The sequence below is a fragment of the Thyridium curvatum genome, assembly GCF_004353045.1.
Source record: "Thyridium curvatum strain D216 chromosome Unknown NODE_80_length_188492_cov_79.389520, whole genome shotgun sequence".
NCBI lineage: Eukaryota > Fungi > Ascomycota > Sordariomycetes > Thyridiales > Thyridiaceae > Thyridium > Thyridium curvatum.
This window is the reverse complement of record NW_022156835.1, coordinates 124,081-149,653: the sequence shown is the minus strand read 5'-3', so window position 1 is coordinate 149,653 and position 25,573 is coordinate 124,081. Positions and strand designations below refer to the sequence as shown.

General features: G+C 55.4%; 7 protein-coding genes across 7 annotated transcripts; 3 read left to right on the top strand and 4 right to left on the bottom strand.

Annotated features, from left to right (window-relative positions):
- Nucleotides 1-2,272: 2,272 nt before the first annotated feature.
- On the bottom strand, nucleotides 2,273-3,229 carry E0L32_010213 (uncharacterized protein; the record flags this gene model as incomplete). Its single annotated transcript, XM_031132806.1, has 4 exons — nucleotides 2,273-2,412; nucleotides 2,475-2,658; nucleotides 2,801-2,996; nucleotides 3,186-3,229. 4 exons carry the CDS (start codon nucleotides 3,227-3,229, stop codon nucleotides 2,273-2,275), a joined length of 564 nt encoding a protein of 187 aa, XP_030989857.1.
- A 1,213-nt stretch (nucleotides 3,230-4,442) lies between these two features.
- E0L32_010212 (uncharacterized protein) lies at nucleotides 4,443-5,861 on the bottom strand (the record flags this gene model as incomplete). Its single annotated transcript, XM_031132805.1, has 3 exons — nucleotides 4,443-4,489; nucleotides 4,558-5,583; nucleotides 5,651-5,861. 3 exons carry the CDS (start codon nucleotides 5,859-5,861, stop codon nucleotides 4,443-4,445), a joined length of 1,284 nt encoding a protein of 427 aa, XP_030989856.1.
- Nucleotides 5,862-8,400: 2,539 nt separating this feature from the next.
- E0L32_010211 (uncharacterized protein) lies at nucleotides 8,401-9,557 on the top strand (the record flags this gene model as incomplete). The annotated part of the gene is made up of 2 exons (XM_031132804.1): nucleotides 8,401-8,600; nucleotides 8,654-9,557. The coding sequence occupies 2 exons, from the start codon at nucleotides 8,401-8,403 to the stop codon at nucleotides 9,555-9,557; spliced, it is 1,104 nt and encodes a 367-aa protein (XP_030989855.1).
- Nucleotides 9,558-10,301: 744 nt separating this feature from the next.
- On the bottom strand, nucleotides 10,302-11,466 carry E0L32_010210 (uncharacterized protein; the record flags this gene model as incomplete). The annotated part of the gene is made up of 3 exons (XM_031132803.1): nucleotides 10,302-10,844; nucleotides 10,900-11,138; nucleotides 11,214-11,466. The coding sequence occupies 3 exons, from the start codon at nucleotides 11,464-11,466 to the stop codon at nucleotides 10,302-10,304; spliced, it is 1,035 nt and encodes a 344-aa protein (XP_030989854.1).
- Nucleotides 11,467-11,875: 409 nt separating this feature from the next.
- On the top strand, nucleotides 11,876-16,415 carry E0L32_010209 (uncharacterized protein; the record flags this gene model as incomplete). The annotated part of the gene is made up of 2 exons (XM_031132802.1): nucleotides 11,876-12,769; nucleotides 12,828-16,415. The coding sequence occupies 2 exons, from the start codon at nucleotides 11,876-11,878 to the stop codon at nucleotides 16,413-16,415; spliced, it is 4,482 nt and encodes a 1,493-aa protein (XP_030989853.1).
- Nucleotides 16,416-17,541: 1,126 nt separating this feature from the next.
- Nucleotides 17,542-20,263, top strand: E0L32_010208 (uncharacterized protein; the record flags this gene model as incomplete). Its single annotated transcript, XM_031132801.1, has 5 exons — nucleotides 17,542-17,845; nucleotides 18,000-18,155; nucleotides 18,830-19,178; nucleotides 19,430-19,893; nucleotides 19,965-20,263. 5 exons carry the CDS (start codon nucleotides 17,542-17,544, stop codon nucleotides 20,261-20,263), a joined length of 1,572 nt encoding a protein of 523 aa, XP_030989852.1.
- Nucleotides 20,264-20,842: 579 nt separating this feature from the next.
- On the bottom strand, nucleotides 20,843-21,868 carry E0L32_010207 (uncharacterized protein; the record flags this gene model as incomplete). The annotated part of the gene is made up of 1 exon (XM_031132800.1): nucleotides 20,843-21,868. The coding sequence occupies one exon, from the start codon at nucleotides 21,866-21,868 to the stop codon at nucleotides 20,843-20,845; it is 1,026 nt and encodes a 341-aa protein (XP_030989851.1).
- Nucleotides 21,869-25,573: the final 3,705 nt, after the last annotated feature.

Genomic DNA, 25,573 nt, shown 5'->3' with positions numbered 1-25,573 from the left:
CAATGCGGACTAGGACGGTTCCAACGGCCCAGAACGTGCAGGGTTCCATGGACGGTGCTGTGTCAGAGCGGTACACCAATGCAAGTTATCGCACCTTCACTACCAAAGTACCGACAGGGGTTCTTTCGATGCCGAGAGAGTCATGAAAGCCGCCGTCCTTGTCGTCTTCGATCGCTCTACTCTGCTAGAGGCAAGCAAGGGCCAGACGCTTTCGCTGTCCTCATTCAAGTCGAGCCTGGCTGGGCCTTCTCGCGGGACTTGGAAGCGAGGGAGAGAGAGGGAGAAAGAGAGAAGAGAGAAGAGCCGCAGTGCACGGTCAAAGTCTGGAAATGCGTGCAGGCACAGTTCTGGAAGGCAACATTCGCACCTCTTGATCTCCCTTCAGCCTGTGATAAAAGGATGATCGCCTCATCGGACCAGGGATCACAGGTGGGTAATGACACCACTTTCGCAAAGACACAGGCTTCTCAAGTCTCTTGTGTGCCTCATGTCGACCTCAGCTCCTGCTTGGGGGGGAGGTAAACTTTCCGGGCGGCGAACGGCAGCGCGCCACAGGGAGGGGAGCGGGGTGTGGCCGGCTCGCACGGCGAGATCAATATGTTGTCGACGACGACCTGTGCTCAGAGCACACGAGGCCTGGGGTTAAGGTTGTTTGAGCTTGGTTCACCTCTTGTCTTGCGGTGGGGGGATGGGAAAGGAGCCCCCCCAGTGCCCCCCAATTCGACTGCTCCACCCTTGGCGAGAGCCCCTGGGGCGCTAATTGGCTGGCCGCCAGCTAGGTCGCTTACGCCCGTGTCGCAGGTCGTTTCGCCAGGGGTCTTCTCTAACACGACTCGGAGATTTGACCAAGACCAAGCCCACGGCCTTGTCCACTCGTTCTTGTACATCGCCTCGCAATGCTTCAATGCTGTTTGGAGACGGGGCCCCATCCGCCCAGGTGGTCTTTTTCGTGCTGCATCGCCGTCAAAGAAACGTTCGAGAGATGTATAGCCCGTCGACTCGGCGGTATTTTCGCCAGTCGGCCAGGCCACGTGCTCACGAGGAAGCTGTGCTGTACAAGTACTCCGTAGCAACTGCAACCCCATCCTCGAGAATCTGGTAGGCGGTGGAGCCGCCAACGTCCAGGCCGGCTAGGGATATCTGAAACACCACCAACATACGTGCCGAGCGTGCTACTTCCAAGGACATTGTTCTGTCGATATCGCCAGCGTCCCATTCGTCTACACCTTCTGTTCACGGACATCCCGTCCAAACGTCCGCACCGTCTCTCTCTGCCCACACTCACACTCGTGCAGTGTAGCTATTCTAAGCGACTCACTCATGGTCTGCTGCCACCCTACACTACTTAGAGCCTCAGTGCCTCCCGCACATCCCTTGCGGCGATCTCTGCAGAGATGGACATATCTACTGCAATGTCCCGTACAAACTATCTAAACAAGCCTGATCGTGTTGTTTCCGGCTTCCCCTGCTTACTAGGTAAGGAGGTTGTAGTCTTTATCGCCAGACATCTCCGCTCTGAGCCCAAGGCTCCTCAGCAGGCTCCGGCTCTGGCGCCTGTCGATGCGCAATTTGAGTGGACGGCATCTACCCAAACAAGATCCATTCATTTGCCGCTTTCCAGGCCGACTTGGTCGTACGGTGTTTAGTGTTCAGTATCGGAAGGGCCTCTGTGTGTCACGGCTGTCACAGATTACTAGTCGAGGCATCGAACCAACAGCACTCACCTCTTCGAAGAACCAGGAGTATGATCTGCCCGGTCCACGACAGATTTGCACCACGAGCAGTCACGCGAGCCAGCCCAAGACCAGGTAATGGAACAATCAATTATTCATTCGTTCGGGGCAATGCAACGGGGACGTCAAGTTTTGCAAGAAGGACCAACGTAGACAGAAACAGGTGTGTAATGTAATGCAATACCATAAGCCGCTTCCGATCCCATGTTGTGAAATACGTTTGTATCATACTAGCCTCCACGGGGACTCGCCAATTCTCCTCTCCTCCTACTCTCTGGACTTCCCATGACAGCAACCGCTGGTAGGTAGACCTTGAGCCGGTCTGGTGCAGATGGGTCCACGAGACAGCCCTGTTTCGCCCAAGAGGCGAGATCGAGAAGATAGAACCTTGCCCGCAATGATGTCATATCGCAGGCGCCGCAAGACGAAGAGGGAGCGAAAACCGTATCTATCGCCGCATTACAGCAGCACAAACCCCACCGCCCATTTCCATACGTGTCATAACAGCCGTAGCAATCCTCAACCGAGACTCCTCCAGCCTAGATGGCATACTTCCGGGTCCACTCCCGGGCAGTGGCCTCGTAGCGGGCGCGATCGGTCTTGTACACGTGCGCAATCTCGGGAACGAGCGGGTCGTCGGGGTTGGGGTCGGTCAGCATGGAGCAGATCGACAGCAGGACTACAAGACGTGCTGTCAGAGGCTTTGTTACATCGTCGCCCAGGAGGGATAGGAAGGCATACCTTTTGAGATGGTCAGAGCAGGGCTCCACTGGTCTCGCAGAATGTCCAGGCAGATGCTGCCGTTCGAGTTGATGTTGGGGTGGTAGATGCGCGTGGTGAAGTTGACCTTCGGGGGCTTGAAGGGGTAGTCTGTGGGGAAGTGGATAGCCAGGAAGAAGACGCCGCCGGAGTATGGTGAGTCGCTCTGTAGAAATGTGTCAGCCCACGGTTTCATGGATCGTGGCGCAAGATATCCCGCCGATATCACCGTCCAAAACATGGCGAGTCAGGAGAGGCGAGGGCTTGGTATCGAGATGCAAGAGGGAACAGCGGACTGCCAAACTTACAGGACCCATGATAGTCGCTTGCCAGTGGAACTGCCATCGCATAGTCAGTAATGATGTCCTCCTTTCGGACCCGTGAGGCTCCAAGACTGCCCGGCGCTTCAGCCGGGGCGAAATCGGGCGCTTATCGGGAGGGGCGGGGTAGATGCTTACCAGATCCTCACCGACGGGGCCAGCAGAGCATGATGAAGGGGGGTCGCTACAGAGCCATTTTGTTAGCATAAAAAAACGACGACAAGAAAGAGGTCTCTGGCACTCGAGGATGGTGACGATGAAGACAGAATGAGTCGCCGGGCAGGGCTTTCGCCCCCCGCTCATTCCTGCCCCACCTCCGATTGAAGGGCCATGGAAAGAGGATGTGCGCTGTTTTTGAAGGGGATAAACATACCGACCGAGGTCTGCGAGCTCCTTGTTGATTCGCTTCAACGCCATTTTCGAGGGTGTTGATGTGTTTGTTGGGTTGGGTTCGTTAGGTGGGCTTCCGAGTGTTGTCGGTCAGGTTTGTGGTGGTGATGGCGGAGGGCGAGTGCTGAATTTAAATGAACAGTCAGCCACAATCGAAAGCGGAAGAAAGTGGGTGAATTTTGCGGGAGGCTGCCACCTCAGAACGGGATGACAACGGCGGACAAAGGACGCTCGAAATAGTCGACAGTGCGACAAGGTGAATAGGACAGACGTACCCGGGGGGTATTAGGAGGTGCCAGAAGCTGGTGACGAAGAGGTTCTCGCGACGAGGGGGGAAATGGACCGAGAGTGAGTTGACGGAGGAGAAGTCGGAAGAAGGAGGAGTGACGAGTGAGAAAGTCAACTTTGACGCCTGGCTGAAAATGGGTCGCTGGCAGGGTGGGTCACCGCAAGGCAGCCCGATCATCAGGTTCTATCAGGCATGGAAACACAGCGCCCTGCTGGCCTAACCGCGCCCAAAGTGTGACCTGGCACGCCCCCCTCCAGTGCTGCAGTGCTGCAGTGCTGGGGTTCAGTGGATGGCTGTGCTCTCTGTGCCTGGCAGCCGCCAGCACCGGGAATGTCGCACCGCCACCCAAAATTCTTGTTCAGGCACTATCGCCATTCGTGTACCTCGACGCGACAAATGACATCAGGAAGATACCTGCTCCTAGATATTTTGGAGCCCACGCCACTCGGACAACGCCGTCCCAGACCCAAACAAATCTCGACTCCACAGCCATCTACGGATTTCCATTGTGCACACATTTGCACCCTGTTCCAACAGCTCAAGAAGGTGACATAATCTTCGAGCTGGCTTAATCATAAGGATTCAAAAGTCCACCAAGCACTCTTCTTTACATGGCTACCACACATATGATCGCAATTGTGAATCTGCCATGGTGTTCTGCCATGGTGTTCTCCTTTTACTCATATATGGTGACCGATACTTTATGTAAGCCTGGTAGTTGATACGGCCAAGCAGTGAATGACGACCACCGGCAGCATCCGACAAAGGACGGCCCTCTTTTGACAAATCACAGAGCTACGCTGACTCAGGATTGTTAAGACCACGCGGTCCGAGATATCCCATTGAAAATCATAGTGCATGTACATGCATGCACTTCCTTGAGGCTCATCTTTTTCCCAGGCGAGATATTTCCCCCTGACCAACAATAAACTATGTGTTCTGCGCCAAGCTCTATACGAACGCCTGAATGCCAGTGATGGCTCGGCCAAGAATCAAGCCTAGAAGAATAAATGTCAATTTTACACACAAAAGACAGCATCTTGGTTGCAGATATTGGTGGACTTACTGTGGATGTCGCTCTGGCCCTCATACGTCTGGGTCACATAAAGGTTGGCCACGTGCCTACCAATCCCATATTCGTCGCTCACGGCATTCCCGCCAAAGATCTCCTGCAACACACGGGCGTGGTGCAGCGCTCTATCGCAGTTCTGGCGCTTGACCATGCTAATCATCTCCGGTGTTGCCAGACCCTGGTCCTTGAGCTTGCCCACTTGGATAGCGGCCAGGGTACCGTAAGCGGCATCCGTAGCAGCATCCGCAAGCTTCTTCTGGACGAGCTGATACTTTGCAAGCGGGTTGCCCTTGAACTGCTTCCGCTCGAGGGAGTAGGTTCGTGCCCGGTCGATGCAGTCCTCGAGCGCACCCATGACACCAAGGGCAATCCCATATCTGGCACTGTTGAGGCATGAGAAGGGTCCTCGCAGACCTTCCACTTCCGGAAACATGTGTTCTTTCGGAACGGGGCAGTTGTCCAGGTGGATCATTCCCGTAATGCTTGCGCGCAGCCCGTTCTTGTTCTTGATGGCAGGCGTCTCGAGCGTCCCCGCCGGGCAGTCTTTCCGATCTACCAAGAACCCCCGGATCTTACCCGTCTCGGCAAGCTTGGCCCATACCAGCAGGACATCAGAGATCGGACTGTTCGTGATCCACGTCTTGGACCCGCTGAGCGAGTAGTATCCCTCCTTCGTCGGGTGAGGCTTCGCCGTCGTTTCCATCGAGCCGGGATCGCTGCCGTGATTCGGCTCCGTCAGACCGAACGCGCCGAGAATCTTGCCTTTGGCCATGCCAGGAAGGTACTTCTCCTTCAGCTCCTCGGATCCAAACTCATGGATGCCTCCCATAACCAGGGAAGACTGTACGCTCATGCCGGACCGGTACCCCGAGTCCACCCGCTCGACGGCACGGGTGATCAAACCCCCGGCCACGGTGGACACTCCGGCGCACCCGTACCCTTCTATGCTTGACCCGAGAAGCCCAAGTTCGCCCATCTCTTCGAGTATTTTCTTGTCGTAGTTCTCGTCGCGGTAGGCCTCTGAAAACCACCCGGGTCAGCCCGGAGCTCCGGAGGGGGGTACGGACTCAAATCAGGAGCAGCTTACGAAGGACGCGGGGCGCCAATTGCTCTTGGCAGTACCTCTCAGCTGTTTCCGAGATAGCTTGCTCTTCCTCGGTCAGGAGTGACTTGGACGAGAGCGGATCCTGCCAGTCGAAGGCCGGAGCAGCGGCAGCGGCATAGGTCCGGCGTCCGGCGGCCGCTCGAGCTCTGGGGAGCAATTGCCGTGCGCATCTCTGGCCAAGCACGCGAGACATGGTGCCGAAATCAAGCGAGAAATTAGGCGTCTTGTTCGATGAGTTCTCAAGTAAAGCTCATTGAGTCCTTTTATATTGCAGTTGCATGGTTTGGGTTGGGGGAAGCTCTCGAATCGGGCGGTAGCTCTGGTGTGTCGACATCGGCGCGCCTAGGCCATACGGATAGCGTTCACGGTGTGTTTCGCGGGGGGGCATGGGCCCGGTTTTCTCCACCATCCGGGTCAACAAGACCTCGGCCCAGCGTAACTAAGTCCAAGTAGGCAGTCATTGGAGGAGTTGGACTGATCAAGTGCCGAACTCGGATCGACCTTCCATAATCAGTAATCAGAGAGCCAAAAGCGTGAGAAATTACCAGATGGTCGTAATTGCGCCTTGACTAGGCCAAGAAGCTCACCGCACAAGTTGAGCTGGCCCTACGCAACTATTTGTGAATTTCTGGGCTGATCCAGGGTGGCTTAGGGACGAATTGACCAGCCCCCATCCCAGCTACTAGCATGCCTACCACCGAGACCGGATCGTCCATTTGTCGTGATCAAATGCTCCCAGCCCTACGGTGGGATGCAAACGCTGCCCAACAGTCAGAGATGGCATACGAAGCAGGTGTCTTCTCAAAGGGATCAAAGTCCAGAACCCCAGCAGAAGCCCACCACAGCTGGGATGATCCGGGGTAGTAGCAAAGTTCCGGAGCTAAGCTTTGACACGGAGCTATATGGATCACTGGATGGCAATTGCAACACTTCCAAAGTTTGTGTCACGCCCGGTCTCTCATGTCACCTCATGGATTTTGTTCTTCTTTGATTTCAGCTATCATTGAATGATTTACATGCGTGCAAAACTAGGAATCCTTCACGCTCATGCAAGTCATGCTTGAAGCTCCAGAAGATACTCGAGATGTTCCTCCACCGCTCGGGTCCAGAATCTTGGCTTCCCGGCCAATTCGACTTCTCCAACTCTTCGTTTTTAAGATAACAATGGCAGGTAGTAGACCAGCAAATTAGTAGGGGGTACCAATGTTTGTGTGTCCGCGTCCGAGAGGTCATCATCGATGCGGATTCTCACCTCGCTAGCTCCAACCCCTGACAAAGTCGCGAAAAGACTTCTGGCATGTGTCACTTCGATACTCGGGCCGCTGTTACTATTTCAAAAACACCACTATCAGGTCCACATGCCTTGACATAGGTAAGTCTAAGTGGTGCTGTCGACCGGAAGTTCGGCTGTCACACGAGAGTCCAATGGCTGAGTTGCTAAATGGGTGATGTGACTAAGGGTGCTGGGAAGTGGGAGTCCATGCAGACCTGGCTGCGTTGAACTATGACGAGCCCCATGCTGGATTGAGATTACGACAGCAACTTCAGGTTTGGCATGAGATCTTCCATTCTCTCAGGCTCCTGGGGAGCGTCTCAAGACTTGAGAGGCATCCATGGATCTTGGGAACTGGCTGGGAGGCACCTCGAGGATCCCAGCCTCAGCCACAGATGCAGTTGGCACTAACAGCTTCTGCGGTAGGCCAGACATAAAATTGTTAGCAGGACATACTAACTAGCCACAGGGCGCTAACCTGTAGCCTCATTCTTCAGAGTGGCAGTCATCTCACGCCAATTTAGAGTGAAAATGCCAAGAAATGCCACGCGGAGAAGATCGAGCATCCAAAGCCACATCCGCGCGGACGGCGGCGGATGATCGGATTCTGCATTCCCATCCATCGCCTTTGCTGTCTGGCATTGCGTTACCGTCAGCAGTTACAAGTCGTACTATCGGGCTGGAAATTCTTCGCTCAGCTTGGGTGCCACATGCCATCTGCATCCCTTGAGCTCCGTCCTGTCGCGACCGACGCCATCCCTTGCCCACTGCAGACCGCGATGGGGAGGCAGATGCACCGCGAAACAGCGCCCGGATCACGGCAAGTGCCCTGAGAAAGTCCAGCTCTGGGCCAGCTTTACAGAGGTCTTCACGCCTTCCGTGGGTCCCCTTGCTTCGATTGTCAGGCAGATGCGCGGCTTCCTCTCGGCGCCGGCTCTCCTCTGGAATGTTGCCGCCGCGCCACGCGTGGAACTTGATTGGCCATTTATTCCAGGAATGCACCCGGCCATTGTCTTGTGCATTCCTTGACAGCCTCCTGGATTTGTGTCCGTCAGCCTGATTGGCCGGTACCTGGCTGGCGCTGTTGCGCCGACAATGTGCCCGCCATGGCCCAGAGTCTTAGCCATGAACGCTCAATAGCGGCCGGGCTTTAGAGTGGTCGGTACCTTCTCCGGTGAGGTTGGTGACAAGAATAGCTTGCAACCTCGGTGGTGGCTATCATGGCCTCCAAGGGGCTTCATGGCCCTTCGAAGGGGTTCATAAGGGCGGCTCGTCTCCTCCCTAGGTGCATCTTTTTCATCTCCTTCATCTCATCAGACCCTTGATATCCATTCAAGACAAGTATCTGCTCAATACTTGCCCTTTACTAGCTATTATTGAGACATTGCATCCCTTCTCTCACTGGACCCCGTCTCTTACCTTACTTGACGATCGACAAGTCTGTCGAACATCACCCACCATGATCTCCTCAACCTTCATCACCCTTGCTACTGCAGCATCCCTTCTTATCTCGGGTGTTCAAGCTCAAGGAACCTACCAGGGTTGCGTTGGTGTCAGCTCTACTTTCGATGACACATATCCCCTGACTCCCAATGGCCCTCAGGCCTGCGCCAACTACTGCACTGCCAAGGGTTACAACTACATCGCACTCTCTGCACAGTAAGTATCTTCGCAATGATATCCATTTGCATCAACTAACATGGTTGTCTCAGATTCTGCTCTTGCTCCAAAGCCGCTCCCACTGTTTCACAGAAGTATGCCGACTCTGCTTGCGCCTTCGCCTGCGACGCGGACGCATCGCAATCATGTGGTGGCATGGACCCCAACACTTTCGAGTTCATCTACTCCGTCTGGCTGTACGGCAGCGGAGCTCCTATCCAGGCCCCTGCCTCCAGCGCAGCTGGCCCTGCATCAAGTGCAGCTGCCCCTGTCGCTTCCACAGGCAACGCCGCCGCGGCGCCCAACACTGCCACGACTTCGGCCCTCCCCACTACCACTTCCACGCTGATTGCCGCCCCCGGGCCGGTCGATACCACTACCACTGCTCCCGTGATCCCGGTCAGCTCCGCCGGCGCCTCGGCCGACCCTGCTGTCGTCAACGGCCCCAACAATTCTGACATCCCGCCTTTCACGACGGTGACGGACTCGCTGTTCACCACCAGCACCGTGCCCTGCATCTCTTCCGCCTTCACGCAGATTGTGGCCGTGACCACGACCGTCCCCTGCTCCGACGGTACCATGGAGACTGCTGTGGCCAACGTCCCGACCATTATCTACTACGACCCGGCCTACAGCACCGTCCGCACGGTTATCGACCAGACCACCACTCGCTACGTGCTGGTGCCCGTCACTGCTTTCGTGACCGCCACCGCCTCCGGATCGGGAACCTTCCTCAATGCCCCGAGCAGCGTTGCCAATGCGCCCATCAGCGTGATCAATGGCCCCATAAGCGTCGCCAATTCCACCACCGCCGCCAACGCCACCACCGCTACCAGCACAGCGGGCGCCACGGGCTCGACCTTTGTCGTCACAGCCGGTGCTGACAAGTCTGCCTTTGGTGGACTGAACGCCCTGGCCCTTGTCATTGCTGCCATTGCTGGTTTCGCGCTATCATGATCGAGTTTGCCTTTTTACGATGAAGACGAGAGCTTGGATGGAAAAACTTGCATTTGAACGATCACGCTTAATGTCCTCGATGCTGATCTCTAATGATTTTTTCTCTTCTTATTTTGTTACGCCACGATTAGCATCATGCTCCAGTTTTCACTGTCGAGCACACATCAGCCTGCATCTGTAATACCTTTGTGTATGAATACTGCATCTAGAATATAGAGCATATACTTCAAATTACTTCAAACCCTATCAGTGTTCCAATCGCAACCTGACTAGCTTCATATGTGATGACTGACTTTGACTGATATAAAGCCTTGTGGATTACCTGACAGGATGCATACAGTGATCAGAGTTTCCATCACAACTCAGCTTGATATTGAGTATACTACACTATCGTTGTCATTTGCATACCAGTCCATCCGTGAAATAGACTCATATATCCTGAACGCCTTGCTGCCAAGCCTTGCTGTATCGGACAGCGAGATAAACATATGGATGCGCCCACATTGGGACATGTAGTATTGCATATGGTAATCAGTGGACCATTCATCCTGGCCTTTACTTATTTTGAGTTGCTCCCCATATTCTCACTAAGCATAAACTTTAAGAGACGGTTCCAGAGGAAGTCAAGACCGAATGTACATAGGAGGGTATCGCGCCTGTAGCTAATAGCCACTATCCCCATTCTAATGCCCCAAACCAAACGCCAATGCTATGCAAATCTTTCTTCCCATGTGCTCCATGTGCTCATGCTTGGTAGGCGGCACGACCGCCCATGCCTTGCTTGAAGCCTTGGAGGACAACACCCCACTGACCGGCCATCTGCTTTTCGCCTAGACCCGAACGGTACTGTCCAGTGACCAGCAGCCTCATCATCACCGTGTCCTTTGCCTTTTTAAGTTTTCGGCCCTCGCCAGTCGTCAGATAGTCATGGAACCAACTCTCTTCGGACGAGTCGAAATGGAGGCCCACGAGCTCAGAGGATCTCGTTGTGATGTCCTGGGATGCTGCGCCGCCCAGGACCGAGGCGATGAGTTGTTCAAAGAGCTGCTGACGCGCCGGCTCGGACTGCGCTCGCGTGAAATTGAAAGCTTCGATCACATTGGTCCTTGCGATGGCCCCGAAAAGTAGCTCCAACGTTTCGGATGCCTTGATCACCGGTTGGACTGCGTAGTAGTACGCAAGGGCCAGGCTGTAATCGTTGTTTTCCGCCTGATGAACGAGGGTGGTGATGATATCGTCGGAGAACTCGGGGAGTAGTGACGGGTGAGCTAGATGCTCGAGAGCGAGCTTCTCTCTGGTCAGACAACTAGCCGGGACAAGAGCGTGAGTGGAAAGGCCATACCGGAAACTGCCGTCGATCCATATACCACAAGCCCTGCATGAAGAGCTGGTATTTCGTAGGCACTCCGGCTTGAAATGCAAATGTGTATGCACCCTGGGCCCGCTCTGGATGAGCGTCGTCGTGATCAAGGAGAAGATAGTAGAGGACGGAGAGCTTGTGATGGGTTGACATCTTGGCCGCGCATATTTGTTGATGGAGGGCGTGCAGGCCGTTTTCGCCTCGAGGAGGATAGACCTTGGCTGTAGAGAGCATGGTGATTAGCTACTGCATGCAAATGTGAAGAGTTCAATGTTCCATCTGCGTCATGCGCGCACCTTTGGTGATGCCCATCGCCTTCAGAACTCGATCAATAAACAGGAGCCCGTTCATGCTCTTCCGGTTGGCCTCAACCTCACGGATGAGGTGCTGGTCATAGGGAGAGCCGACATCGGGCCTGAATACCTGATGGAATTGCGCGTAGTCCAGTGCTGTAGCCATGTTGACCTCGTTCGCGGCAAACCTGCGATGCTGTAGTTGAGTTTGAGTCGAGACACCCAATCGCAATGATCTGGATTGCTGTATGTACATGTAGTAGCTACTGATGCTGGTGTGGAGTCGGGTGCTCCCAGAAACGACTTAGCGCATAAAACGCAGTGGCTCGTGCTGCTTTGCGCGGACCAGCCACAAACGCGCCTATGTCAAGGCGAGACTTAGCGGGCGTCGCGCACTCTATGGTGGTGTGGCTGCGACGTGGCTTGCTCCTATGTTTTGTTTACCACACCCCAATTCGGGAAGCAATATCAACAGTGGGGGCAGGAGCAACACCGCCTGGTCATCGCGATTAATTGGTTTTGCGATCACCACTGTCAGGCGCGCAAGTTGCAGCCGACCTTTCTGTCCTTCTTTCGCTTCTCGAAGGAGGTTCTTCTTTCACATATCAGACTCAACACTCTTTTTTATTCTGTTGTTTTCCCCGAGCCCTTCCCCGGCTGTCATCATGTCGACCCGGCCATCCAGACGCGCCACCCGGCGCACTGCCGTGATTGATTCGGACGACGACATGGTCGACGCGCCGCCGCCGGTCGCAGAGGAGAGCGAAGATGAGTTCACACCGGCGCCCGCAAAGAGCCCAAGAAAGTCTTCCGCAGGCAGGCGGAAAACCACGACCGAAGCGCCAACCACACCGCGGAAGCCAGGGAGGCCACGGAAGAGCGTCGCGCCCGCCGCCAGTGTCGAGCCCAGCGAGATTCTCGAGGCAGACCAGACCGTGACGGCGATGGATGTCGACTCACCTCCAAAGAAGGCATCGCCGCGTAAGCGCAAGAGCGTCGCGCCGAGGGCTTCCAAAGCAGCGACACCAGAGCTGCCGCCCGCAATGCCGACTCCCCAGCCCTCGGCGTCCCCCGAGCCGTCCCAGGTGCAACCACCCGCGACCCCGTTGGGAGATATCACCAGCACAACCATCAATGAACAGCCCACTCCAACGTCCTTGGCGGATGAGACGCTTGCCACAGTCAAGCCGATCAAGGCCATGGACACCATCCTCGAGAAACCCATGGACATCGTGCTGAAGTCGCGAACCATGACTGTTCCCATCATTGAGGACACCGGTCCGAAGTCGCGCATCGTCATTACCTATCTGATCTTGACCAACTTCAAGAGTTACGCCGGAAGGCAAGAGGTTGGACCCTTCCATTCCACCTTCTCCTCCGTCGTCGGGCCCAACGGTTCCGGAAAATCCAACGTCATCGACTCTCTGCTCTTTGTGTTTGGCTTCAGGGCGAGCAAGATGAGACAGGGCAAGCTGTCTGCCCTTATCCATAATTCGGCACAGTATCCAAACCTGGATTACTGCGAGGTCGCTGTACACTTCCAGGAGGTTATGGACATGGTAAGAAACTAATCCGCTGGCTCAGGATGACGTGTATACTAACCCATCTCCCAAATAGCCTGGTGGCAGTCACAATGTAATCCCCGACTCGGATCTCGTCATCTCGAGAAAAGCATTCAAGAACAACTCGAGCACATACTACATCAACGGCAAGACATCAAATTTCACGACCGTCACCACTCTCCTCCGTGAGCGAGGCGTCGATCTCGACCACAAGCGCTTCCTTATTCTTCAGGGCGAGGTTGAGTCTATTGCTCAGATGAAGCCGAAGGCCGCGAATGAGCACGAAGATGGTCTGCTGGAGTACCTCGAAGACATCATCGGCACATCAAAGTACAAGACGCCAATCGAAGAATCGGCAGCCGAGGTGGAGACTCTAAACGATATCTGCATGGAGAAGAGTGGGCGTGTGCAGCACGTCGAAAAGGAGAAGAACAGCCTTGAGGACAAGAAGAACAAGGCGATTGCCTACATCCGGGATGAAAACGAGCTCGTGATGAAGCAATCTGCGCTGTACCAAGTGTACATCAGCGAATGCAGCGACAATGTGGCCGTCACCGAAGAAGCCATTGGTCAGATCCAAGCAGAGCTCGATGCCGAACTCGAGAAACACCAAGGCAGCGAGAAGGTTATCAAGGACCTCGAAAAGGCATACTCAAAAGGCAGCAAAGAATACGAGGCTCAGGACAAGGAGACCCAGAGCCTAGCCAAAGAGATGGCCAAGTTTGATCAGGAGCGCGTCAAGTTCGATGAAAAGCGCAAGTTCTTGACCGACAAGCGCAAGAAGCTCGAGAAGACCATTGCCAATGCCGAGAACACCACAGCGGAGGCCGAGCAGACCATCGAGGAATGCACCCAGGATATTGAGACCCGCAGCCAGGAGATCACCAACCTTGAACAGCAGGTCGTTGAGGAGGAAGCGGAACTCGCAAATATTCGTGAGGGTCTCAAGGGCAAGACTCAAGCCTTCTCCGACAAGATCGCCGCCAAGCAAAAGTCTCTCGAGCCCTGGAACGAAAAGATCAACCAGAAGCAGTCGGCAATTGCTGTTGCAGAGAGTGAGCTTGCCATTCTCCAGGAGAAGGCCAATGCAGGCGCTGTGGCCCTTGAGGAGATGCAGAACAAGATTGCATCTATCGAGGAGGGACGAGCTGCGAAGACGGAGGAACTCGAGGCGTGCCAGGTCCAGAAGGACGAGCTGGAGAAAGAAGCCAAAGAGTGCACCTCTGAGCTGGACATTCTTGCCCAGCAAGAGCCCAAGATCCGATCAAAGCTCTCCAATGCTCGGCAAAAGGCTGACGAAGCCAGGTCAAGCCTTGCGCAGACCCAGACCCAGAGCAATGTCCTGACTGCCCTCATGCGTATGAAGGAATCTGGCCGTATCGAGGGATTTCACGGACGGCTCGGAAACTTGGGAACGATTGATCCCAAGTACGACGTCGCCATCTCCACTGCGTGTGGTGCCCTCGACAATTTCGTCACCGACACCGTCGAGGCGGGCCAGCAATGCATTGAGTATCTCCGCAAGACCAACCTTGGACGCGGTAACTTCATTTGCTTGGACAAGCTTCGAGTCCGAGACCTCAACCCCATTGAGACCCCTGAAAAGGCGCCGCGCTTGTTCGACTTGGTTAGTGCCAAGGAGGACAAGTTCCGCCCTGCCTTCTACCATGCTCTGCAAGACACTCTTGTAGCCAAGGATCTCGCGCAAGCAAATCGCATCGCTTACGGCGCCAAGAGATGGCGGGTTGTCACTCTTGACGGAGAGCTCATCGACAAGTCTGGTACCATGTCCGGTGGAGGTTCGTCCAAGAAGAAAGGTCTCATGTCCTCCAAGCTTGTCGCCGATACGTCCAAGGAGCAGGTCGACAAGCTTGAGGGTGACAGAGATTCGTGGGAGAAGAAGTTCCAAGAGTTCCAGGACTACCAACGCCAGATGGAGACGCGTCTCCGGGAACTGAAAGAGCAGATCCCTCAGCTCGAGACCAAGATGCAAAAGATCAACCTTGAGCTCGGCAGCTCGGCGAAGAACCTCGCCGACGCCCAGCGCCGCATCAAGGAACTCAGCAAGGAGCACCAGCCATCTCAGTCTGACGATAACCGCATTGCCGCCCTGCAGAAGGAGATCTCCAAGCTGAACAAGGAGGTTGAGAAGCTCCACGGGGAGACGGCCAGCGTCGAGGAGGAGATCAAGATGCTCCAAGACAAGATCATGGAGGTTGGTGGTGAGAAGCTGAGGGCTCAGAGGGCCAAGGTCGACTCTATCAAGGAAGAAATCTCGTCTCACAACGAGGAGATTTCTAACGCCGAGGTCAGGAAAGTCAAGGCCGAGAAGCAGCGGGCCAAGCTCGAGAAAGACCGCGCCAAGGCCACCAAGGAGCTGGATGCCAGCACTCGTGACATGGAGAAGCTGGACAACGAGATCCAGAACCAGGGCGACAAGGCCGAATCCCTCGAGACTGCGGTCGCCGAGGCTCAGGAGAGCCTCAAGGTCAAGAAGCAAGAGCTGGCCGAGCTCAAGTCTGAACTCGACGAGAAGACTTCCGAGCTCAACACGACTCGTGCAGTTGAGATCGAGATGCGGAACAAGCTCGAGGAGAATCAAAAGGTTCTTGTCGAGAACCAGAAACGCCAGCGGTACTGGGACGACAAATTGTCCAAGTTGGCCTTGCAAGACATTCACGACCTCGAATACGGCAAGCCGCTCGTTAAGGCCGAGCCCACCGACGAGGAGCAAGGCTCACTCGAGTCTACCCCCGAGCCCGACCCCAATGAGCAGCTTGAGGCCGACACGACCGCAGTCATCAACCGCGCTGCCTCTCTGGAGCTGCCTCGCTACTCCAAGGATGAGCTCGCGGACATGAGCAAGGAGACGCTCAAGGGCGAGATTGCCCTGCTCGAGGAAAAGACCCAGAATGTCAACGTCGACCTGGGCGTCCTCTCCGAGTACCGCCGCCGCGTCGAAGAGCACGCGGCGCGCTCCTCGGACCTGGCGACCGCCGTGTCGTCGCGCGACGCCGCCAAGAAGCGGTGCGACGACCTGCGCAGGCTGCGCCTGGAGGGCTTCATGGAGGGCTTCAGCATGATCTCGCTGCGTCTCAAGGAAATGTACCAGATGATCACGATGGGCGGCAACGCCGAGCTGGAGCTCGTCGACTCGCTCGACCCCTTCTCCGAGGGCATCCTGTTCAGCGTCATGCCCCCCAAGAAGTCGTGGAAGAACATCAGCAACCTGTCTGGTGGTGAGAAGACGCTGAGCAGTCTGGCCTTGGTGTTTGCGCTGCACCACTACAAGCCCACGCCTCTGTACGTCATGGACGAGATTGACGCTGCTTTGGATTTCCGCAATGTAAGTTACCCTCTGCGCTCCCCCTGTCCCCTTGCAGTTCTAACGAGCCCCGATCTCCAGGTTTCGATTGTTGCCAACTACATCAAGGAGCGGACCAAGAACGCCCAGTTTATTGTCATCTCCCTGCGCAACAACATGTTTGAGCTGGCGGCTCGTCTCGTCGGCGTCTACAAGGTCAACCATATGACCAAGAGCGTGACGATTGAGAACCAGGACTACATAGTCAGGCCGGGGCAGCAGCAGCAGCAACAACAGCAACAAAATCAGACTGTACAGCTGACGCAGCAGCTTAGATGATGCTGCGGGTGGGAACGACCATGATGTCTAGGGTGCCTCTTTTTATTTTCTTCGTTTTTCCCCTTGGTAATGAGTGTCATGTGTAAAGGTCACTTGGGTAGTCTGGAAACTCTGTGGGCGACTTTGTGTAATGAAATGCATTCAATGAAAGGATTTGAAACCACGGTTTTCTTGAATGATGGCGGCTTCCCTATTGTATCGTGACTTGAAGATGAGAAACTGAACTTCAAATAGCCCGTTCCATGACTGGAGCCCTCCGTCGAGACTTGTGGACACACATGTCTTGATATCTGGAATGCCGAGTAAACGGCAGATCGAAAGTCTGAAACAGTTGGAAACATGGCCGGATTGGGATCGGCTGTGTGACGCGCGGCACATCTACCGGGCAGGCATCGAGGCGCCTCGAGAGATGGAGGCAAAGGCCTCCCAGACCCGGCCGTCTCTTCTGCAGGGCCGTCAGTCTTTCTTTCGACCCTGCCAAAGGGATAGGAAGCCGCTTGCCAGAGAGCAGCAGATGCTGAGGCTGTTCTTGGCGCTTCGAGGAACCGCCAAGCGCTAGGCATCATCATTCCATTGCAGGTGATTGATTGATCATCAGGAACATTGCACCGCGTACGACTCGGGTGCTTCTCTAGCGGCCCCCATCAAACCCCCACCGTGGCCCTTCTACAGGTCAAAGGATGGACGGTTTTTTTTTTAGAGGCTTCGTGTTTGGTGAGGCAGTGCTGTTTGGTTTATGTGGAACTGACATCATATCTTCTTGTCAAAGGGTCCGCATTAAAAATGATGAGACATTCACTGCTTGCGTGTTTCGTGCTCCATTCATCTTGCTGCTGCCATTGTCGACGTCTTTTCTTTTCCTTTCAGACCTGCGAGATATCTTGTTAGATCGCGTTTGCCTTCGTACGATTCTTTCCGTAGTTTCGGGTGCAAAATAGACGACCGCCGGACTCTGAATCGTTCCCTCTCCAGCTACGCAAGGACCGCCTCACAAGAAGGGCCCAGCATAAAACCCGGCAGGACCGGTATCTCTCGGATACGAGCGCACTCGTTTATACATTGACGGCCTGCAACTCTCTCATCTTCCGAGACTTTCTTCTTCCACTTCCGGAAAATCACAACCACAATGAAGTTTTCCAGCGTGTCCATCCCGCTCTTCCTCGCAGGCAGCGCCGCCGCCGCTTCCGGGACAGCCGCGTCGACGGGCGGGAGCTCCACCTCGGCGTCGGCAGCCTCGGCGTCGTCGACCGACCTCCCCTCGCTCGTCAGCCAGCTGCCCAGGTGCGCCCTGCCGTGCCTCGAGTCCGCCGCCCAGAGCGTCAACTGCCAGGCCAGCGACTTCACCTGCCTGTGCGCCGCGCAGTCCAAGCTGCTCGCCGCCCTCGGCCCCTGCATCATCACGTCGTCCTGCAAGCCCGCCGAGATCAACAGTACGTTTCCGATCTTCATGTTTTCTTTTTTTTTTTTTTTCCGCCTGTCGTTACTTTCCCTGTTCTATGCGTGAATTCCCACTCCCCTTACTCACTTGGTACTACCCCGTATGTTCTATGTACGATGGCTAACATCGTTCGACACCCACAACAGCCGCCAAGGATGTCGCGCCCCAGATCTGCAACGCCATCAAAGGCGCGCAGCCGTCGCAGGTGTCGGCCGCGGCTTCCGTCGTGACATCGGCCATGGGCTCCAAGTCCACGAATGCCGCCGCGCCGGCTAGGACGGCGTTTCCTGTCGCTGCGGCCGGTGCGATGGCCATGTATGCTGCTATTGTCATCTAAGGGTCTGGCCGTACATAGGAGGCCTGTCGATAACGATGTTCTTGGGTTTCGGTGTCGCAAGTTGGGGTTCACATATTGGCGTTTTCTCTTGTTTTCAGCATGGAATAGACTACATAGGGTATTCAAGGGTTCCGTATAGAGGACACACATTGGCTGGGCAATACATAGAGTTCAATGACAAAGCTTCTCAAACTATGAGGATTCTTTCCTATTTCACCCATGACGATCAAGGAGCTATTGGAGACCTGAGAAATCCAGAAGTTTCCCTCGTATCAGACATAGACCTGTTAGTGCCATCGATGGAGGGCCGTGCCGTAGTAGTTATCCCCGAGGCCGACCTTTCTTAGGTCCTCCGAGAACGAGAAGGCCGAATCAGAACCCCACTAACGCGTCCTGATTATGGGAACTAATACCATGAATTATTGGGCCTGACGAGACGGGCATGATGTTTGCCATGTTACTGGTTGAGTCGGCCGTAAATTCGGGTCGTCACCTGTTTGGCCGGGCATTTCTTCGGACAATACTGAGTATATATAGGGTGGCTGCGGCAAAGGGCAAGACGGAACATTGTTCCCAATAATTTGCCCGTTGTTATCATATCATTTACCCAAATATACAATCTCTGTTGTGACAATATAGTGACAACCCTTGCTATGTCAACCCAGATGGAGGTTCTAGCGAAGCAAATCGCCGACTCTGTCGAATCCCTGAAGCGTGACAACAAGTCTCCTGAGGAAGAAGCACAACACCGAGCAGTAATAGCCAAGAGTGCGCATGCTTTGGCTCACCTAACGAAAACGCCCATTGAGCACCTGATGGACCGCTTCGTCATCTACACCGAAGATGCTGCCCTGGCACTATTCATTCAGTGGAAAGCCTTTGATGTCATCCCGGAGGAAGGGACCATTTCATATCAAGAACTCGCCAGCAAGCTTGATGCCGATGTATCACTGATCAGTATGGAGCTTCTGTCTTCTCCCCATGACACGTACTTGCTAATGATATCGGGAAGGACGTTTGGCCCAGATCTTGGTGTCTACAGGCGTTTTCGAATACGACGGAAAGGGCATCTCTCACACCGATCGGTCCCGGTTCTATGCAAGCGGCAGTATAGGCGGTGCATTAATGTCCTACGGGTAGGGCTTCTCTAGCATCCCAGTCTCTGTTCTCTCCATCCTTATTTTCACTGCTGTCCGTCTCTGGTAGTAGGACTTACTGAAATGTACACAACAAAACTAGGGTCGAGGGCATTTTGATCCCCATGTTCTCATTCCCCTCGTACTTTGAAAAGCACGGCAGGAAAGAACCCGCCTCGCGCCGCCACACGCCCAAGGCCTTTGCCGACGGCCAGGACGGCCTGACGGTCTGGGAGATCGTCAACCAGGACCCCGCGAAGAAGGCGCGCATGATGGCCGCCATGGCGCTCTTCGAGAGCTCCGTGCCCGTCGTCGCGGGCTACAGCTTCGACTGGGTCGTCGCCGCCGCCGCCGAGTCACCGCGCCGGGCCTTGGTCGTCGACGTCGGCGGCGGCCGGGGCCACTCGCTCGTGGCCATCTGCGAGCGGACGCCCGGGCTCGACATCAGGCGCTGCGTGCTCGAGGACCTCGAGCCCGTGCTCGACGCGGTGCGGGAGGCTGCCGACGGGCCGATCCGTGACGCGCAGCTCGTGGCCCTCGACTTCCACCGGGAGCAGCCCATCAAGGGTATGTTTTTGATCCCTTGAAAAACACAATGACTCCATAACAGGGGCATGATAAGCGACCATTCGACCTAGGAGCTTGCGCCTACTACATGAGCCGCTGTCTTCACGACTATGGCGACGATGAGTGCGTGGGCATGCTGGCTCGGCTCGCGGACGCCATGGCGGCGGACAGCAGGGTCCTCATCAAGGAGCAGCTCTTGGACGACCCGCCAGCTCCGCAGTCGGCAGCTTCCGACATCAACATGCTGGCGATAGGGGGCAAGGAGAGGAACCTAGCCGGGTTCGAGAGCATCACCTCGAGGGCCGGGCTCAAGATCAAAGAGGTTGTCAGGGAGGGCACCTTTGCCATCTTGGAATGCGTCAAAGCTTGAGAAAGGGAGTGTGTCTTGTTTGTCTTGTGCAAGAGGACTCGTTGGTGAAATGGAAAACAGGGTACACCCAACTCATCTGTTCTTTGATATTAACATTTTATATAATCCACAATGTGTACTATATACGGAACCCTTTAATGTCCCATGTAATCGTACACACTAACGTGGCTCGAACTATGAGACGAGCATAGCGTGACAAACATGAACGTATATACCGGGCCACTCATACTATGGTGATAGCCTGGCAGTCAATGGCCCGGACCTGCTATTATAGGAGCAGCGTAGCCTGATGTATATCAGAACAAGACTCAGTCGCCATAGGTAGGAAATATCATGTGTAAACGCACTTTCTTATTTACTGCCGAGAGTAATCCGACATCTTGTGAGGTCTGGTCGAGCAGAAAGCCTCGTCCCCTACCAAATGGACATGGAGATACGAATATACATTATCATCTATTCAGGGAATATGTACTATGCTAAAGGAGGGTGGGTATATATATGTAAACGATCGTATTTTTGGACAAGTTGTGACAATATGATACAACGTCGAGCTTGTTTATTTGTTTGTCCTGTCTCCTTTTATTTGCTCAGCCAGCCCAGCAGATCCTTGTGGAAAAGCTCGGGGTCGGAGAGCTGGGGGGCGTGGCCGAGATTAGGGTAGTGGATGCCGGTGCCGTTCTTGAGCTGGGCGGCGGCCTCGGGGCCCAGGACGTCGTAGTGGCCGAGCTTGGCCCTGACGTCGGGCGGGGACCACTGGGCGCCGATGGCGGTGTTGTCCTTGTCGCCGGTGATGAGGAGGGCGCGAGGCCTGATGAGGCCGAACTCGTAGATGACGGGCTGGGTGAGGACCATGTCGACGACGAGAGCCTGATCGTAGGCGTACGCTGCGCCCTGGCTCCCCTTGTAGATGTTGACGAGCATGTTGACCCACGTGTCGTAGCTGTCCTTCCACTGGCCGACGTAGTACGTCGCCTGCTCGTAGCCGCGGATGGACGCGTACGTGCTGGCGCTCTCGGTCTTGAAGGTGTCGTCAATGTCAATGTAGGGGACGCCCTTGGCCTTCCAGTCCTCGAGGCCGATGGGGTCCACCATGACCAGCTCGTCGACCTGGTCGGGGAACATCAGGGCGTAGCGGGCGGCGGTCATGCCGCCGAGGGAGTGGCCGATGACGGTGGCGGACTTGATGCCGAGGGCCTGCAGGAGGCCGTTGATGTTGAAGCCGAACTGCTGCAGGGAGAACTGGTAGGCCTGGGGCTTGGAGGACTTGCAGAAGCCGACGTGGTCCGGCAGGATGACGCGGTACCCGTTGGCGGCGAGGACGCGCGCGGTCTGCTCCCAGGTCGGGCCGCAGAAGTTCTTGCCGTGGAGCAGGACGGCGGTCTTGCCGTTGGGCTTGCACTTGGGCGCGACGTCCATAAAGGCCATCTCGAGGTCCTGGCGCTGCGAGGAGAACCTGTACAGCTGGACGGGCCACGGGTAGGTGAAGTTGGAGCCGTTCAGGTCCTCGGGCAGGACGGTGGTGTTGTCAATGGTGCCGACGTGCACGGCCTGGGCCGAGACGAGGGCGGCCGAGAGGACGGCGGACAGCAGAGTGAAGGCCTTCATGGTGACGAGAGAGAGAGAAAGGACCGTGACACAAGGACCAGAGAGGCAGTAAGGTTGGCTGGACGGGACCCCAAAGTCACACAAGAGTGCTCGACGAAGGATGACAGTGCCAAGCAAGCTTGAGAGTGACAAAATACCTAGAAAGGGAGAGCCAGATCAGCAAGCTGAACACACGTGGGGGTGGAGATGTGCAGCACTAGACATGCAACAAATCACGCAGCTCGAGCAGCTCACTGTGCATCGACGGGCAGATGTGTAGCAAGCTGGAGCCGATTGGGCAATGGGAATCCGAGCTTTTGATCGCAGGCACTCACCCTTTCTTGTCAACGAGGTTACCAGGGACCGTTGCAGTGCATCTGCAGCGAAGACCGGGAGCTACCACGTTATGGAATGGCCGGGAGAGACTGATGTAACCACAGGGACGGTGGCTATGGGACACAGAAGGAATGAAAGAAGCAGAACTGCGGCTGTAGCTTCAGGTATATAAGGAAGACGCACAGGCAGATTGGGCGGGCCGGGGAGAGACCTGGACCGGGGTTGGTCTCTGTTGGTCTCTGTCGGCCACTGTCGGCCATGAGCCCGCATCGGCCAGTACAGTAGCTCGAAGTGAGCACCAATGTGCTGGGCGAAGTCGTCCCGTGCTAGGGCCGCAAGGGCCGTAAATGACGGATCATCCCACGAAGGGCACTAATTTCGGCGCGATGCCGGGTTTGGGGGAAGCGTAGAGATGGCTTGGGCGGGGGATGGAGCCGTTGCTGGATGTTGCATACCTAGGTAGCTTGCATCTCTTCCCCCCCCCCCCCCCCCTGCTAGCAAGGGTTCGCTCGACTCGTCCCTGGGCAGAGGAGCCAGGACTGGGAACAGCAGTTTAGTTAAGCATGATATGCGCATAACGATCGATTCGTAAGCGCCTGCTGGACTACTCCGTAGGCAGGAATAGGCAGGAATACCAGGCAGATTAGTTGACCGGCTGTTAGCAGAAGTTCTTGACCACTTGCCTACCAATCCATGGGCTTTAGGCAGTGAAGAACCCTGACCAGTTCCGCAGCAAGGATAAGCATTGAGCTCTCTCCTGATGGACTTTCGCCAACTATTTTGACCACCACTTGGCGAGTCTCAAATCATCGAGGCGTGGCAATTGCGTGGTGAGAGGGAGAGAAGTCGTAGGCCTACAATGGTGACGGGTCTGGGCCGTGATCTTTGGGGAGCAAGCATCGTCAGCCTCATCAATAGCGCTACCTACTTCCTTGATAGCCAAGGAGCCAGGAGGAGCTTCTAGAAGAAGGTCAGATCTCACAAAGATCGACATAACTGACCCTGTCCAAGACTGGCAAGCGTGGGAAAGCTCGAGTACAGACGCGGCATCTGGTAGCGAACTCACGTCACTCGAGATGCAGACAATGGGCTACCTATGGCCAATTGGCGTCCCTTGGCTGTGCTCTTCTTGGCGTGGCCCAGACCACCAGAGGTGAAGGCGTATCTGTGGATGAAAAGAGCTCTGGAAGGTCTGGCTAACTTGATTTGCCCCTTGCATTCTTTTGCTGATGCTGTCACCAAATCATGACAGCCTCCCTTACATGGGACCAAAGCACCAGACTAGGTAGTGATGTGGAGGATGACATCTTGCCCCGTTGATGGCGCCCCCCCAGACGCAGGTAGGACATCATCGCTTGCGAGGCGACAATGCAGGTCCGCCAGCATGCTGGCATGATTGATCAATTGCCTGGGAAAGTGGCCTCAGGTAACGTACCTGATGCAATAGAACCCTGAAATTTTCGGCCGAGTCCAAGTCAGCACTACTACTTGTAGCTAAGAAGCGCTGGCCTCTGTCTGCGACATCGCTTGCCTGCCGGTCTATCCGACCGCCATACTTGTAGATAGCCCTGCTCTCACTACCAGAAGGGGCAGTTAGGTCAGCTGGTTGTTCATCCGTAGCAGGGTAGGCAGGTACTTGTCGATAAGGCGGGCTCCAGCCGAGATTTGCATCGAGAGTCGCTGCAAGGTTACCTTGAGGCCCATGGTGTCTCCAGGATTTCCTCCATGTAGGGGGGTCTACCTACTCCGTACAAGTGCATGATCCCCAACGGTGCACTGGCCAGTAACTATGTGGGCCTTGGCTGACCCGAGGACGCCGAGCTCCAGGGCTGCTTTTAAGTCTATTTTCTGGCGGGCAACGGGCCCTCAATCGGTGGGTTTGATCGTTGTGTTGATCCTGTCCTTGTGGGTATCGTCATGGGGACGGTCCCTTTTTCCTGGGAGCCCAGCTGGAGTGGATTGCTGATCAGCATCAGATAAGAGAGAGAGAGAGGAGCTTTGGGCGCAATGCATCCCCGATCGATCTCTCTGTTTATCGAGTGCATGCAGGTCTGGCGATTCGCAGGCCGGTCAACGGAGAACTGTCCCAGAACTGTCTCGGAACCAGCCTCTGTCAATTGACTCGACTCGACTGTCATGAATCAAAGATGGAGAGGGGTTGCTCTTTTCTTTTCTTTTCTTTTTTCTCCTTCTTTCCTAAAATGGTGAACACACTTTAGGTTTTAGTGGCCCCCTTATTTGCTTTTTCATCTCCATCCTCCACCACCTGCCCCATCCGACCAAAGCCGACCTAATCAGCATGATCGAATCTAACCCAGCCTCCTGCTGTGCCGCTGCTTTGTCCTTTTGATTCCAAACATCTCGACAATGGCTATCCCCTCTGGAGCTTAGCGAGCCCACAGCAAATGCACCACTCCTGCGTGTCCTTGGTTGTACAGTCCGGCCTCGCAGGATGCCGGAGGGGACGTGGTCTTCCAGGACCCTGGCAAACAATACTGCTCTCAATGTCCGACCGGCCAAGAAAGAGAGCGTCGTACCAGGCTTGTTCATTGATACCAGCGCCACTGGCTTTCAGCCCTGAAGGCGTTTCGGCGGGCACGCTACGGTCCTCAAGCGCCGGGTTTCGGGGCAATAGCGTACCGCGCCAGTCTTGATCTTCCAGACCGTTCGCGGTGTCTGTGCTCTCCAAAACGGCCGGGTCGCAGTAGCCCATACCAAGTCTGTCCATGGCCTCATGCCACGCCCGCCCTATCTTGGTTCTGGTAGCCTCCCGTCACTCGCTGTGGAGTCCTGCCAGCAGTCTGTCAAAGAGGGACATCCCATCTTGAGCATATGGGTGTGGTGTAGTTCGACTCGACTCGATTCGACTTCGCCTCGCTGAAAGATGACCAGGATTTGCGGAATGTGACACGAAATGTGCCAGGCCCAGCCAGGTGGGTGCGCCGAGGTAATTTGCTTCTTCTCAGATCTACTTGTACTTGTATCATCCGGGTCTCTGGTCCTCCAGTGGGGGTTCAAAGGTTCAGCAAGTTCAAGCAATTGGTGGCCCGACATGCATCCCCAACTAGTCCATCTTGGACAAAGTCTGGATTCTCTTTTCTCTTTGCTGCCCTAGTCCAAGACAGCCTCGGTGGGCTCATTGTGGACTCGAGCCGAGCTTGGAAAGAGGGTTGCAAATCCGGTCGATCCCGTTGTGCCGCAGCGCCTCCTCATGCAAGCTGCAACAAGCGAAGTGCTCTCTCCCACAGTCCGAATGCACCGTCGTCCATGGTTGCGGTTGAGGAACACTAGGGGGGCTGGTCCTGAAGGCGACCGTCCATGTCCCAGGCCCTGATCGATCCTCCAGCCAGAGCTCACTTATCACTTTCTGAGCGTCTCCCATGCCTATCT